Source organism: Condylostylus longicornis, unplaced genomic scaffold (genome assembly GCF_029603195.1).
Source record: "Condylostylus longicornis isolate FDR11 unplaced genomic scaffold, ASM2960319v2 ptg000030l, whole genome shotgun sequence".
NCBI classification, from domain to species: domain Eukaryota; kingdom Metazoa; phylum Arthropoda; class Insecta; order Diptera; family Dolichopodidae; genus Condylostylus; species Condylostylus longicornis.
The window spans coordinates 7,410,489-7,428,438 of record NW_026577999.1 but is presented as its reverse complement, the minus strand read 5'-3'; the positions used below and the strand labels follow the sequence as shown (position 1 = coordinate 7,428,438).

Here is a 17,950-nt window from a genome sequence, read left to right as displayed (position 1 = left end):
ATTAATATTAAAAGTGAAATTATATACAGAAAAGAAAAAAAATAATCAAAACAAAACACTTTCACTTCAATAGACCCACATACAATGTACAAGAGAAGTCATTCTCTATGGTATTTTATAATTTATAAATTTTATTTTTCATGATTATCGTCATGGCTATCATCATCTTTAACGGTGTTTTTATGATAAGATAAAATGGTAGATTTTTTAATAATCAAAAGTATCGCGTGACCATTATAAGCCAAAACAAATAGACAAAAAAAAAATTACACAAAAAACATGCCTAATAAATAAAATACCAAAAAAAAAAAAAAAACGACATAAAAATTTTATAAAGGATTCCCATTTTTTTTTCTCTGCTAACCGTACTTCTCACATGGGACTTATGGTCGGTTATTATTCAGCCATTAAATTACACCCATTTTTTTTTTTTATTTCTTGTTTTTTTTTTTTCCTTTATCTACGTCTCCTTTGAGAGAATGGACGGTAACAAAAAAAAATTATGAAAAATTATGATTTTGTTTTCATATTTTCCTAACCATTTTTTATTTTGTCTACTTTTTTAAATTTTTTGTTTTTCTTACATTCGCAACCCATATACCTTTTCCTACCCACCTCCTTTTACATTTCTACCTGTTTAATGTAAATCTTTCTATCTCCCAATCTTTCTACTTACTCTCTGGAGGCTTATAGCCATTAACAGGTGATCCACATGGATGTAAAATTGGATTTTTCATTTTATTCTTTTCTTTTTTTTTGCTTCAGTTTACGGTTTCATTGGTAATGTTTCGTTCTTTGTTTTTTTTTTTCCATCTTTGAAAAAAAACGTAGCAAAAATACTATATATACTCGTATGTACATGTAATTTTTTGGCAAAAAAAAAAAATTCCGGTAAGACAGTTTAAAAATTGTTTTCCATTATTTTAAGCAACAGGTTGAAGATTTTTTTTTTTGAGTTCGAATGCGAAAAAGAAAAAATCCATTCTCAATTATGAGAAAAAGAAAATGAAACCTGTAGAATTTCATTGTTGTTAGATTTATGCATTTTATTAAGAAATTTAAACTACTTTTAGTACAATATTTTTGTACCAATCTACAATTATAAGTGCTTCACTCAAAAAAAAAAAGGAACAGAATAAAAAGAACAAGATTACATAAAAAAATTCAAATTTAATGAGAAAATGTAATGTTTGTAAGAACAACTATGAGCTATAGAGTCTTAACGAACTAAAAATTTTAAATTGACAGTAGTTTCACATTTTCTAGCATGAAACTCGGATCAATAACTAAAAGGAAGCGAAATATTCCATTAACACTATTCCCTTGATATTTAATTTGTAGTGACTGTCTCCCTAAAAACAGACCCAACAGAAAAAAACCTATTTTTCCTAGAACAGAAAGCGTTCTGTTTTTAAAATCATAAGTAAAAATTTTTAAAAATTCCTAATGCTAGAGCTCCAAAAATATTTAAATCATTAGAAACTAAACAGCACCATTGTTATAAAATACAAAAATTGTAAAAAAAAAAAAAACAAATATTTTTAAATCAAGAAACCAAATTGTTTTTTGTTCAAGGAGGAAAAAAATTGAGAAAAGCAATAAATGATCCTAGCGATGGTACCGAAAAAATTCCAATAAATTTTTCCATTTTGTGGTATTTTACTTTTTATTTTAATTTTTGCTTCTATTCTTATACGTTCCTTTAAGAATTCTTTCCATTTCTATTCCTCTATAAGTTTTCATCTTGATTTTATCCTAGTTAACTTTTTCATATGGGATTTTGATTTTTCATTTTTCCTTTGTTTTGTGAATTTTTCTTTCTATATTTTGTGTTATTTTTAATGAAATTTTTCATATTTGATATCCTTGTTTTACAAAAGGAATATATATTATGTTTTAATAGGTGAAAAACAAAATGTCAGTCTCGATGGTTACCCAGCCTCTGCAGTATTCAAAAGCATTTATAATATTGTTAATAATGAGGGAAGTGAATAAATGGCTTATTCTCTTTCATAGCGATTTAGAATATTAGGCTCTTATTATATCAAATTTCTACTCTAGAATTTATTGACTATATATTTGAGAATAAAATTTATACGAAAATGAAATTTCAAAATCTGAAATATCATCTCCATTTTGCATGAAATACCTTTGAAATTAAGAACTTACAGATTGAGTAAAGTGTAATAAATTTTCATTTTACAGTAATTGATGTAGAGCGAAAACCTTATACGTTCCTTATTTATATTCCTGTTTTTCTTATCGACAAAAATATTTTAAATATTCTTTAATCTCAATAAGAAAAATATTTCAATACAAAAACAATTTTTTACTCTTACTTTAATATTCCCCACACACATTCATCGTATATTTTCACTTCCTTAAACTCAAGAATATAATAAATATTTTTTCACAATTTTATTCTCATTTTCATTATGTACACATTTACAAACATTCTTATAATATATGTGTACGTGGTGAACATAATATATATCATGCCCAATTCTTGTGAAATTGTTCTGTCGAGATCAATCGCTAGATATGGTTTGCAATTACTTCTTCCTTGGAATGAAAAAAAAACATAGCAAAAAAATTTTAAAAAAGAATCTCGTGGTGGCAAATTGTACTTGAATGGGCCCGTTTAAATTTTCTACACTTATATAACAAAGAGAACATAGCAAAAATATGTACAGGAAAAATTAGAAAAAATTTCTTTTAAATTAGAATGATGATGATGATAATAATGATTAAAATAATTGTTCAATGATTACTTGAAAAATCATACAAGAAAAAAATTACAATTTTTCTATTTATAGACAAAATACCAAAAAACCAATTGTCTCTAGAAAGAAAAACGAGAAAAAAAATATTAATTTTTAAATCACCTGAGGATTTCAAATTTCAAATATGAAAAAAATTAACACTTAAATAGAAAATAATTATGATTTTGGATTTTTACACAGATACCACTAGACAGACACTTATTTAACATGCTATCAAAATTTCCCTCCAGAAACTTGAATATTAAAAATTTGGCTCACATATAATGGCTAATTAAAATTTTAAATTTTGACAAGGCTATGCAAAATTAATTGGCACAAAGGAAGAATTTATTAAAGAATTAAATAAAATGTGCCTAAAATTTTCATTTACTATACGAATTCATGAACTTCATTGTATAAAATGAATTTGTTCGCCTAAAACTATGCAATAAGTTAGAATTAAATTTTATCTTTTGTTGCGTTAAATCTTAATTTTGCTAAATAATTTTTTTTAAATTAGTTTCAATACTTACGTATTACAAAAATTTTATTGAGTCGCGTTGTACTCTTCCGATTTGAAATGAAAAATTGAATAATTAAAATTTGATGAAATTTTTTAATTAAAAATTTTTTTATGCAAAAATTTTTGTAATTTAATTTTCATTTCATTCTTATTTTAATATTTTTTTCTATCAGGTGATAAAAATTTTCGATTAAGCTATTAATATCCTTGTAAATTTTGAACATAAATTTCTATTTTTTTTTTTTGTAATTAATATAAGGGAAATTTTTATACCGATTTCATTTCCATCTGCGTACATGGTTAAATAAACATGGTTATATAAACTTAAAAAATGTGAAACTAAAATTGATAAAAAATTTATGTGTTGGGAAAAAAAAATTAAATTTTCCGATCTTTTAATTGAAAATTTGTTTTTTTTTTTTTAAATATAGAAAATTTTAAGTTGGGATTACGTTATACACATTTATAGCATAACGCATAACTCTAATGAACCAAATGTGCAAAACTATTATTGCTAAGGTTCATTGTAGTGAGCTGCATATGCCATTAGCAATTTTTGTGAATTCATGCAACAGGAACATATTCTTGAGAATATGTGAAGAAATCTTCATATTGTAATTCATTTCGCAATCGCATTATAAAATTTAACTTTGCCGTCTTTTCATTTTTACCACATTTTTATTAGTCGCACTCATTATCTATTATTTTTTACACATCACATAATTTACACATCTCACGATTTATATTTGGCAGAATTTAACTCTTCCTCTTAAATGTTTGTATTCTATGCATCTGTTTATCTTTCCTATTTCTAGATGGTCTTGTAGAACCAAAGATGGCAACAAATAAAGAACGGATAGTTCTTTATTTGTTGCCATCGTTGATATAATTCTCTTCTGCTTTATAGTTTTTTTCTTTCACATTGGCGTATCATGCATTGCAGTGTTTCGTGAATTAATTTCGTTGATTTCGTATCTCACTTAGGTTTTTCTATATCGAATTTATTTGTGTCTTTATTACTGTTGTCAAATTCCTCATTATTACAGAAATGAATTAAACGACAAGACCCCGCCGCATTCAAACCTGCTATATGATACAATTAAAATTTTAATTCAATATGAAAATTTAACTTAGATTTTTAGATTCGGAAACTTTATAAAATAATTAAATTATAAGAAAAATAATAAAACCTACATCCCTTTCAGCATGGTATGAAAGAGTTATATAAGTACTTATAATAAGTGCAGTAGTAGAATCAACAAATGTTTATTAAAACGGAAGCACTTAAATTTATTCTCAAAAGAAAAGTTGAAATTCCAAGTCGTTTTCTACATAGGCTAGACACTTTATAATTTAATTCTCTTTTAATTTTTTTTATTTTTTTTGGATTTTAAGAAAATCATTTGCTGACCCTATTTTCACGAAATGTTAATTACCTTTGCAATTTCAGTTTTTTTTTTACAATAGCACCACTTCTTATTAAAGGCATTAATTAAAACTTTAATTTCAAACTATCAAGAACCTTTTCTTTATGTGGTATAAAAAAACAAAACAACCAAACATTTTTATACTTCAAATTTTCCACTTTTATTCTTAAAAATCCTTTCGAAAGAAATATTTGAAATTTCAATGGGCGAAAAATAAAAATAAAAAAAAAATTCAATTAAACACAAAGAAAGAAAAAAAAAATTTTATTTTTTATTAAAAGCCATTTTTTTTCTCTTTTTTTTTTTTTTTTTGAGATTTATAGATAATTTTCAATTTTTTTTTTCAATTTCTCTATAGTCTGCTTGTTATTTACACTTGTTTGAGCTCGAATCATATTAAAAACTTTAAAATAAACAAAAAACAAAACAAAAACTTTAATAAATGAACAAAAAACTTTCTTTATGCAAAATGCACATAATGCACTCTGTGTGTACATACTCTGTGTGTATAATGGTTTACAAGTATATATGAGTGCAATACAAATATAAAGAAAATTTTGCCAAAAAAAAAAGGAAGAAATCAATTTATTCGGAATATTTATTTTTTCTTTTGCAAATTCAGTCACCCAAATTTATTATACAAAACATAAATTAGAATTGCATATCTATGCATATATACATACATACTATACATATACATATTTAATAGCATTGGTTTCATGATTTTCTATATTAAATAAGAGCATGTATTTTGTTTTATCGTATATAGGTTTATATGAAAGCATATACACTTTAAGAAAATTTATCTCAAATTTTTTTTTTTTTATTTAAACTTAATTTTCTTGTAGTTGAACAAATAAGGTGTATATATCGTAAACTATACACACAAATATTATATTATTGTTGTATCAAAGACTGGGATGCCAAATGTACATTTATAGATTTATTCGATTAATGAAGCATGGTACGATTTATAATTTTATAGTATTAACAAGAGTGTAATTCTTAGAAGAATATTATTAACTTAAACAAATTTAACACACTAAATTAATTTAGAATCTCAATTTGTTATAATCTGCGTAAGAGCTCCATTAGAACACTGCCTCCATACTAAAGTGAAAAACACAAAATTTTCCAATTTTTTTCTACTAATAATGAAAGTAAATTTCAGTAGTTTCGAAGATTTACCCCCAAATATAATCCAAAAAATAATTTTTTCTCATCCTTATTAAACCGTCAATCATATATTCTTTTAAATTTAATAAAAATTCTGAATACAAATACAAATAAAATGGAGACTTTGTATTTTATAATTTAAATCATATTTTATATTGTTATACGATTTTTGATATTTGAATTAATTTAAGAAAATTTAAAATAATCAATATGATTTTTAATTTTATAATACAATTATAAAAACATCTGATGTGGTCAGCACATAACCGACCGCATTGTGTATTGTCTAGTTAAATGAAAGTGTTACAGAATATTATAAAAATGTCTGTTAAATACTTCTTTCCAATTTTTAGGACATTAGTAAGCTTATAGTTAACATACTTAGAAAAATGTAAATTTGGCTCTTAGTAGAGTTTCGCTTTGTGCTACCCGAATTCCCTGAAATGCTCGCCAGTTAGTTTCGGTAACAACCAGAACTCAAATATCAAATTTCAAGAAATTCCATCAATTTGTTCTGTGGATATGGTGAAAAATGTAAAATCGGCCCGCAAATTCGTTTTCGAGCCCTGATCTTTCCAAAAAATTTATATGTTCATTGTTTTAACACGAAGAATTCATATATTAAATTTCAATGAAATCGGTTGATTATTTCTCTTTATATACACAAAAATGTATATTTGGCCCGTAGTAAACGTCTAGTTGCCGATGCCTGATTTCTTCCAAAACATACGAAGTTTTGCGGACGGTCGAGCTGAGCTTATATATAAAATTTCAAGTAAATCGGTTGAATATTTTCTTCAAAATGTTCAAAAATGTAAAACAGGCCCGCTAAAAAGTGCAGTTCCCGAGGCCTGATATATACCAAAAGTTGATCGATCCGTGCCATGGTGCAAACAAACTTACATATAAAATTTCATCAAAATCGGTTCAGCCGAACTTGAGATACACGCGTACACACACAGACCGACAGACCGACAGGTTGCTAAAAATAGTTTATTTACAATTCCGTACTATGGAGAAGTACGTTCCCACCGAAAACTCGATATGCAAAATTTGTTGCCATCACATAACCTACCTATTGTTTACACAATACGGTCGGTAAATATTATTAAATAAAAAAAAAAATATAAATTTATTTTTAAACTAAATAAGTGGGCAATATACACCCATGTATATAGGTAAATTCAAGTGTCTTCTTGTTATTTTACTTTGAATTTGTGTATAACAGATAGAAAAAAAATTAAAGAAACTTTATTCAATTGGAAAATATTTATAAATTTTTATATTTAAATGCAATATTATTAAATAAAATACCACATATAAAAACATAAATAAAAAAAAATAATTTTTTTTTCGAAAATTATAAAGCAAGAAAATTTCAATATAAAGGCAATTGAAAACCACAGGATATTTTTTTTTTTTAAATATACAAAATATAGAATATGTAGATAAAAATATTAAAAATCAATAGATTGTGTCTGTTTAAGGCTTTTCCAAGAAATTTTTATTATTTTTTATTAAAATGGAATTGATCAAGTTCTTCTAGCTTTAAAAGGTAATTCGTTTAAAGAATTATGTGATTTATTAAAGTTTTATTTTTATAATCGAATTAAACATAAATATTATTGCATTGTAAATATACTTGCATTACCAAATAGTCTAGCTAGAGTATAATTTAAACTACTATATTTTCTTAAAATTTAATTAATTTCTTACTATAAATTGTAAACGAATATTTTTGTTGAAACAGAGCACAAAGCCAAATACTTATTGTAATTATGACCTTTTCCAATATAAAGGCAATTGACCGAACACCGTACTTCTTAAATATTCACCGTACTTCTTATATATTACGTATATTTACTCACATATTCACCGTACTTCTTAAATATTACGTATTTTATATAGAGCAGAATCTAGTATATCGCAGACAAGATTTTACTATCATCTTCTTTAGTAGTTGTACAGCTCGATGTGAGCCTTAGCTTCATTCAAATTCTGCGTCCATTCTGTTCGGTCCGTTACTGCATTATTTAGGTTGATAACTTGGTATTTGATTAAATCGTTTATAACATCGTCTTTCCATCTTAACTTTGGTCTGCCCCCCAATATCTGTTAAGTAGGGATCTCACGTCATAAATTCTTTTTGGAGCTCTATCAGAGTTCATTCTAAATAAGTGTCTTGTCCAGCGCAGTCTTTGGGCCCTTATATATCCAACAATGTCTTCATTGCCAATTAATTCCATCAGTTCCTGGTTCGTTCTACTTTCGTATTTGTCAATTTCGTTTGTTTTCGGTCCGAAAATTTTTCGTAATATTCTTCGTCAAACTTAAGAGCAAATCTGTTTCAAACCTAATACAACATACCTAATTCTTTGCTCAATCGTGCACGGAATAAAATGTATAATGGTATAAAACTAGTAAAAATTTCTATGTTTAAAATATAATAAATTATTAAGCAAAAATCGTTAATGTGAAAAAATTGCATACATTTAGGCGATTAAAAAAATTTACTCTTAATTTACTATTAAGTAATTTACTGTTATACGTAGTGTCATTCAATTCTATTTACAAAAAAAAATACCCATAAAATTCTAAATTTCATCCTTGTTTTTAGAGTTAATTATACACTCGCATATATATAGATGGCTTTTTAATTATACAATGAAGATTTTCACATATTTGTAACAATATTGAATTTGTATCTATTTCGTGTTAATTTATTTATTCACACTATTAAAATAGTTTGTTAAATTAACATAATATATATATATGAGTAAAATTTTAATATAACAGTTGCTATTAAATTAATTTTATAAAAGAAAACATTAATCGAAAATTTATTATGCTTGTAAATTCAATAACTCAAGTATCCATTATTCAATTAAATATATTGTTGACATCTATATTTACAAAATTAAATTAAAGTGTAAAAAGGACTACAAATTCTATTGATGAAATAAATTTAATTTAATTTTCATGTTTCAAAAACAAAACATAAAAACAACAATAAATTTATATAAAAGATATAAATTCTAAGAAAACATGCATTTTGATCTACCCATTTATGTTTTCGATTGATATAACATAATTTTTGCATTAGAAATAATTTTGAACACGCAAAATTTGACAATAATTTGTATTTTACTAACCTGTTTATTACAGGCCAGTTTTATGACCATATTATGTTAAACTCATCCCATCTATTTAATTTTATTTAAATTAAAAGTTGGGTTTAGAAATCAAATTAAAACCAATGATGTAATCAAACTGTTTACATATGTAAAAGTAAAATTTAATTTTATAATTTTTTATATTTTCAGATTGGTTTATTACGTGGTGGTAGAATGTTAGCTGAAGAGACACCAGAAGCTCTATTACGTAAACATAATACTGATTCATTAGAGACTGTATTTTTAAAATTAGCAATTGCACAAAATATGGGAAAAAGAAGAAGATCATCATTAGTACAAGAAGTTGTCGATCAAGTTGGTAGACCAACAGCAGTAACAAATCCAGCTTTAGATTTAACTGATGAAGATGGTATAGGTGAAATATCTGGTGAATTTGGTGATAATGTATCAACTTCATCACATGTTCGTGATCAAGTATCTGAAAATGAAAATTTACCAGCAATGCCATTACAAACAGATAATATACCAACATCATTTTGGTATAATTTCAAAGTGATGCAATGGAATCATTTATATGCTTTGGCATGGAAAAATTTCTTATGGATGATAAGAAATCCTGGGTAAATTTAATATATTTTAATTAAATACGTTAAAACAAAATTTTTCATTCAAATTTTTTTATTTTATTTTTAGTGTTATGTTATTTATAATAGGATTACCAGTAATGCAAATTATTTTATTTTGTATGACAATTGGACATGATCCAACCGGTTTAAAATTAGCTATATCAAATCATGAATTAAGTGAAAGTATGATTAATGATCAATATTGTCCAACAATACCTGGATGTAATCAAACATATTTAAGTTGTCGATTTTTAAATATGCTTGTAGAAAATCGGAGTATGGTTCTGGTAAAAATCTTTAATATATTTTCGATTAAAATCAAAAAAATAAAAATTTTTATATCTTTTATTGTAGAAATATTTCCCAGATGATGATAGTGCTTTTGAAGAAGTTCGAAGAGGAAGAGCATGGGGTGTTGTTGTATTTGCAAAAAATTATTCAGATTCATTAGTTGAAAGAACCGAATCGGGGCGATCTGTAGATGATTATACAATTGAATCAGCAGAAGTTGCTATAAGATTAGATATGTCGAGTAAGTTTGATAAGAAAGTTAAGATTAAGAATTTATAATTTTAGAATTAAATAAACATTTTCGCTCAAAATCCTTTATGAAATAGAAAACTGCAACGTGGTTTATTACATAGAAGGAAAATTTCAATTTTAATTTTGTTTGGTTTATTAAGAGTAAAAAAACAATCCATTTTACACCTTTGTTCTTATAAAATTTTTAAATTATAATTGAAAACAAATATGTAAACCAATATTTTTCTAGATAATATTAAAAATATTAATCAGAAAACATCTAAAGAACAGCTAAAACCAAGCATATAATTTTCAATTTTTTTAAAAACACAATGAAAAATATTTCAACTTTAGTGATAATAAAACACGAGTTGTGTCTTATCATCTTAAAATCACATACCATAAATATTTTAAGAGAGAAAGGAGCAAAAAAAAAATAAAGATTCCACATCATCTTTTGTTTTACCCAAATATATTGTTTTCGTGTAAAACTGAATCTGAAAATCTTAAATTAATTTTGTTCCCCAGGTGATCGTGTACAATGTTATATACACTCTTTGTTTATTCAAATTGATATCCATTAAATTTAAAGGTCTTAAACCTTTACAAAATAAAGAAAATAAAAAATAAAAATAAAAGTAAAAAATATTTTTGGCATATTTATTAATAAAATCTTAAAATTTTAATACTCTCATTTTATTTATTAAGAAAAATGAAAGAGAAAAAAAAAATTAACAGATTTTATGAATATTTGCTCAATCCTTTAAGCTTCAGTTATCATCCAATTTCTTATATATGAAACAATCCTTATTTTTGTTCATATATAAAGCAATCATATATGAGATACAGATACATGTATGTAGGTGTATTTTTTGAAGAAATTTTCGAAAAGATGCCTCCCCCTCACTACTACACGACATATTGTATACGTATACTGGCAGAATGTAATCACCTACATAATGCGAAAATACTTTATGTGTTTCTTGTACATACATATGTATGTTGTACCCACACAGGTATACTCGATAAATTGATATACTATTTAACTCTCATTATGTTTTGAGACATAATGTGTATAGGTGTAAGTAGAGATTAAATAAGCATAAATTTAGAAAGTTTATGTATAAATAATAAATATTTCATAAAACAATTTGTAAATAAAAAAAACAAAATTTGTTAAGACGATTATGAAGCCTTTTAAAATCCTATTTAAAAAAAAAAAACAAAAACAGTTTTTTTTCTTTAACAGTAGCGAATGGGTGGAAAGCATTGATGGTAGAAATTTGTTAACAACAAATATGCCTTTAAGAATATTAAAATATTTTATTGCTATTATATTGCAACTCCTACGGTACATTAACATTATTGTATGTGTAACTGAAAATATTCTTATTGAATAATAAACATGGCCCTTTCTTATCGTTTTCATCTCGGTATTACAATTTATCCGGCCATATTTGGTAATTTATACAAGATTTAATAATAATACAAGTTGGCCATTCATTAAATTCTAAGGAATTTATTACTAGATTCATAAAATCCAATCTGGTTTCATATATTTTATAGATTTCCTTGTATTTTCCACATTACACAGTCATCGTGATAAAATTAGGAATTTCACTAGATTATAAATTAAATTAATAAATTAAATTTTATATATATTAGGTGTTCCTATATTAAAATATAGAAACACATTAATTTCACTTCAACTAAATATTAAATTTTAAAAGTCGCAGGAATACAATTTATGCAAGCGATATTTTCTAAATTTCCATTCATTCAGTTTTGAGCAATTTTTAAGTGTAAACTTTTAAATTATTCGCTTTACAACACCAAAAATTCAATATTAATGTTAAATATTCAAATTCAAAATATTTTACATTATTACGTACGCCCCCTCATTTTTAATTACACACATTTTATACAAAGAAAACATAAAAATCCCGCCACTGTCTATTTAACATTAATAAAATAAGTTCCCAAATTTTGGCAAGTATAGAATTTTAAATTAATAAACGTAAAAATAATAAAAGCAAAAGCATTTAAAAACTTTTTACTCCAACAATATTATCCTCCTCCTCCTCCTCCTCATTTTTAATCCACCTCTTTCAAAAGCAAACTTATCAAAACGTTCCCAACTGAATAATTTTAAGTGAATGCTTTCTACTAAAATAATATTTTGTAAGAATAATAACAAATACACGAACTCATAAAATTTCCATCCATAGTTACTTGTTTAGTTATGAGAAGGCACATAAAGTAATATTTTTGCTCCTTCCTCCATAATCTTCATTTACGTATGTGTATGTGAGTTTATTCATAATATTTTAATTCAACTACTTATATTTATTACATCTATAGAACTATTTATTTTCCACATTTTTATTTTCCTTCTTAAAAATTTAAACCTGTTTTTCAACATTTTATAAATTTTATTTACAATTTTCCAAAATAATTCTCTTCATACGCATACACACGCACGCAAAAGCATTCAACTTAAATAATACTTTGAGATCAAAATATACGCACTATCTAGTATATTTAAAGTTTCCAAATATATTATTATCTTTTTTCAAATAGTGTTAAAGATTTTTACAATATTGAAGCTATATACGTATATAGAATAACAAATACAGATACTATTATTATACAGATACTAATTTATTATTATACTCTTAGTTTTAAATTTACTAGAGCTGAATTTAAATTAATTTCTTATTATTTTTTACTATTTTTTTTTTTATTAAATACAATGTATACCTAAAGGAAATCCACTTTTATTCAATTGTGTGTAACTTGTATTTTATTTATTTCTTATCACATATTATATTGCACATAGATACATCCATATACATGTTCATGATTATATGTTTATGTATATTGAATGTGTATGTGAGGAAAACTGAAACTAATCCTGATTTTCTTATTTATTTAAAATAGTTTCACTTCTTATTTGAATACACTTAAAATAGGCAACAACTATATTACGGAATTTTCCCGATTTATCCATAGTTTTTTTTATAAATATTTTTCTCCCTATAATCATAATTTTCTAAATCAAATTTTTATACAGTCAATTAATTTGTGGAATTGTAGGGTATTATCATTATTTGTTTACAAATCATAAACAGTAGTTGTTGTGTATGATTTCAATTGCTAGAAAATACACAAATAAATATTGAACCACTACCACTTTAAAAGAGATTTGTTTTCGTATAAGTTCCATAGTCTCAATGAATAATTCACAACTCTAGCCAGTAATCAAAATTTGAATTACATTACAACATTATTCAATAATCTGTTCTCTCTTATACTATTACCAATAGATTAAATTAATTAAAACAAAATGGAATTGTACCATTTACTCTCATTCAAATGATAATCAAAAATCATTACAAAACAGATTTTTAACTAGAAACCCTATATAATTTTCCCATCAATATCGAGAAATACCCAAACGTTAAACTTCTATTAACGTAATTTTTTGGCAAGAAATAAAAAATTAAAAAAAGAGTCGAGTTGAGAATTAAAAATAATTACACATAAAAATAAAAATGTTAGAGAAATATAGAAGCATAAAAACAAAAAAAACGTATAAAACTTTCCGCATATTAAACATAATCAGAGCAACTGTTATACAGTACTCGTATAAGTAATAATTGTTAAAACTACTTAAGAGAAATTAAGGTAGTTGGTATATGGAATAATTAAAAAAAAAATGGAAAAATTAAAATAAATTTAAATAGTCTTATGTTTTTTATTATCCTTTAAGAAAAACTCGTTTATTTACAGTTATTTAATTTACAAATCACGATATTAATCTCGTAATATAATACACGTTGCTTCTTTGAAGCATTCTTTCTTACTGTAAATTAATTTACACGCGTATATTCAATGACAACAATAAAAAAAAACGTCAATTTTAATCGTTTACAATTTTACATACATTCTATTCAACCAAAGGTAATAATATGTGTAATAAAAGTCTAGATATAATCACTGTATTACACAGTTGCTGTTCATGTAAAAACTATAAGAAATTTATAAATAAATTGTTCACGTATTGAAAAATTGTTAATACTTTTCCATCAAGATTTTGGTGCATATTTTCCATATTTGAAAATTATTCTTTTAAGGGTTCCTCCTTAATCATATCGTTTACAACCATATCGTTTTTCTAATCCATTCCCTCTTCCTTAATCAAATGGTGAGAGTAAAACCAGTTTAATAATAACCGTATAGTTTTTCTAATACATTCACTTCTGCGGTTCAAAATGTTCAATGGAATGCTTTTATTCCGAATTTTCACAATTCATTACTTATTTAATTTGAGTACAATGATTTGTTCTATATTTTAAATTCAAATAATATTAAATTAGAAAATTTAAGTATAACATTAATTCTTGTTAATTCATGTATAACAATTTTAATTATTTCTTGTATAACAAATTTAAAATAAAATAAAAAATATCTTCATCAAATAAATTTTTCTCCATTGTAATACTCATACGATTTAACCAGAATATCCCTAAAAGTATGCAATTAATTATTTTTATATTTTCTATTCACTCACTTTCTTTGAAATTTTTTCATCATTTCCTTTTTTTCATGCAGATGAAAATTTAATAAATCACAATTCCCTTACATAATTATGAATGCCTTTGAAGTTTCCAAAAAAAAAATTTGGTTCTTTTTTTGTAAAAAGGGAAAAAAAGGAGAACCTGCTCTCTTTTATCCTCTTTTTATAAAATAAAATTTAAAACCCTTTAAGAAAAATTCTAAAACCACATTTCTATAATTTTTTTAATCGTCTTAACGATGACGTTTCAACAAGAAAAAAATTCACTTAATTTTTTATTCAAAATACACAAAAAAAAAATTTTTTTTTTAAATTCTTATTTGAATTGAATAAAATTTTGAATAGAAAAATTCTTAAAGGAAAAATGCAACAATAATTTTTTAACTTATACGTAAAAAGGAATTGAAAAACACGACGGAAACACTTAAATTCCTATTTCAAGTTCTCTATTATTGTTCAACTTTTTTTTTCTTACTACACAGATACGTACATAAATATTATTGCAGTTTTAAAGAATTATAAATCAATCAAAAAAGCAAATAGTTAGTGTACTATTTAGAAAAAGAATAGAGTTAACATCCTTCCTTAATACCCACTTATACATGTGAACGAAGAATTCAATTTAATATACATGTACATACCCAAGTACATGAATTATATGCATGCATAAGTTTTATTCTCACATAATCACAAAAAAAAAAAAACATAGAAAAAAAAAATTTCTAACATATTTTCTTTTCATTTCAGATCAACAAATCAGCACCCTATTATATCGTGATATTCAATACACGTTCTTTGATTTTGTTGAAGCTATGTTAATTGATTGTGATGTTAATCCAAGATTGGGACGTGTACCAGTTGATTGGAATACACCAATATATGGTGATAAAGAACCAAATTTTACTGATTTTGCAGCACCAGGTGTCATTTTAACAATTATATTTTTTTTATCTGTTGCGATAACATCAGGTGCAATGTTAATTGAACGTAATGATGGTATGTTAGAAAGATGTCTTGTTGCTGGTATAACTGGTCCAGAAATATTAGTATCACAAATTACAACACAATTTACATTAGTATTGTGTCAAATATTTTGTGTATTATTATTTAGTTTTTATGTATTTGAGGTAACAATACAAGGTGATTTAGGTTTAGTTGTATTATTATGTATATTAAATGGTTTATGTGGTATGTCATTTGGTTTTGTAATTGCATGTGCTGTTGATACTGAACGTACAGCAACATATGTTGCAATGGGTAGTTTTCTACCAATGATCATGTTATGTGGTATTATTTGGCCAATTGAAGGAATGTATCCGATATTACAATTTTCATCATTCTTTTTACCATTAACAAAACCAACAGAATCATTACGTGCAATATTACAAAAAGGTTGGGGTATGTCACAACCATCTGTATATAATGGTTATATATCAATAACAATATGGGTACTAATATTTCTTGCATTTACAACATATTTATTAAAATTCAAGAAAGGATAAATGAATACAGTGAAAAAAAGAAAAAATTAAACTATGACTGTTTTTTTGCAAATTATGTGTGTATACTTTATGTGTATATGTAAGAAATAGTTTAAATCCTTATGTGAAAAAAATTAGAGAAAAAAATTGTGTTTTTTTTTCACATATTTGATTGTTAAGTGTAAAAATTTATTTATTTTTAAAGTCGAAATAAAATATAAATAAATACAGGGTCTCAATTAATTAAAATGAAAATATGAAATTTTAATAAATTTTTCATTTATTTACGATAATATTAATTACGATATAAATATTTATAATTTACGATATAATTACGATAACATGCTCAAAATTGTTCTAATAAAATCGTAATATTCACTGAAATTAATGCTCTTATGAATTAAATAATAAATACAATTAAAACTCGACCGATCAGTCGAATATATTATTACTAATTTGTTAAAATTTAGTATTTCTAGTATACGTTAACTTCATTCTTTGCTTTAACTTCAGCTATATTACTGAAATAAGCCTAACTTTCGAATTTTTAATTAAAACTCTATGAAAATATTGTGAAAATAATGAATGATTCATTCAATGAAGTAAAATTTTTGTTTTAATTAAAATATTTTAGATAAATGGACACATATCGTATTTATTTACTTATTGTACTTAATTCGGAATAATTTAATTTACTTTTAAAATAAGCGCATTGTAAAATTACAAATGAAATGAAATTTTTAAAATAACATTAAAATTTACAGGAGCATAAAATTTTATTAGAATGGTACCCAATCTATTCTCGATAATGTTAATTTTGAACAATATGACCCTGTATTTTATTAATATACTATCTATATTTATTATATAGTTGATAATGTTGTATATATACATATTTAACTATATATAGGTAAAGTTAAGAGAAGGAAATAAAATTTTATTAGATTTTAAGAGTATAGGGAAAAATCAAATCCTTGTACATAATTTGTAATGTTCTCCTATTTTCATTTATTTTATTTTTTTTTTTCTTCCCATGTTATACTAATGTATGCATTAAAAATTAGAAAAAAAGAAGAGGAAGAAATGCATATTTTATATCTTATAAGTATAAAATGGAAGATGAAATGATGTTTGTGTTTGTCATTTCTTAGAATGTAAGAAAAATTGCTTTTTTTTTTTTTTGTTTGTTAATATTTTGTACTTCTTATTTTCCTAATTTATATTTTGATTTCATCAGAAATCGTATTTTAAAATAAGTTTCTGCTTTCTTATATTATAATAATATTAAAAGGATGTGATTATTTTATACAAACTTTAAGATTTAAATAATTTGGAAAAAATAAAATTTATAATTTAAATTTTGCTTGTACTACACTGAAAAAAAAAATTTACTAGAAATAAATTTCAAATTTTCAAATACATAATAATTTTAAAACATATTCAAATAGAAAATAATAAAAATTTGGCAAATAATATTTCTGAAGTGATTAACTGAACATAACACCAAAAAACAAAAAAAAATAATTGTGTTTTTGAATTTAATTCAATTAATTTATTATTAAAATCGAAATAATTAATTTTCAAATTTGTATAATAAAACAAAAAAAAAAATAATTCAATTTTTTTAATAATTAATTAATGTATTTTCAATTAAATTTAATTAAAATAAACAATATGTTTAAAATTAAATTTAATTATGGATATTTTAGTGCAATAGAAT

At 24.2% G+C, this 17,950-nt stretch overlaps 1 protein-coding gene across 1 annotated transcript in view; it reads left to right on the top strand.

The window, feature by feature from the left end:
• LOC129608188 (ABC transporter G family member 20) overlaps positions 1 to 16,630 on the top strand; it is a 137,188-nt gene extending 120,558 nt beyond the window's left edge. Inside the window, exons 6-9 of the mRNA XM_055519546.1 lie at positions 9,212 to 9,642; positions 9,716 to 9,935; positions 10,003 to 10,180; positions 15,497 to 16,630. Coding sequence (XP_055375521.1) covers positions 9,212 to 9,642; positions 9,716 to 9,935; positions 10,003 to 10,180; positions 15,497 to 16,251 — 1,584 coding nt within the window. The 3' untranslated portion in view covers positions 16,252 to 16,630. The remainder of the gene's footprint in view (positions 1 to 9,211; positions 9,643 to 9,715; positions 9,936 to 10,002; positions 10,181 to 15,496) is intronic.
• Positions 16,631 to 17,950: the final 1,320 nt, after the last annotated feature.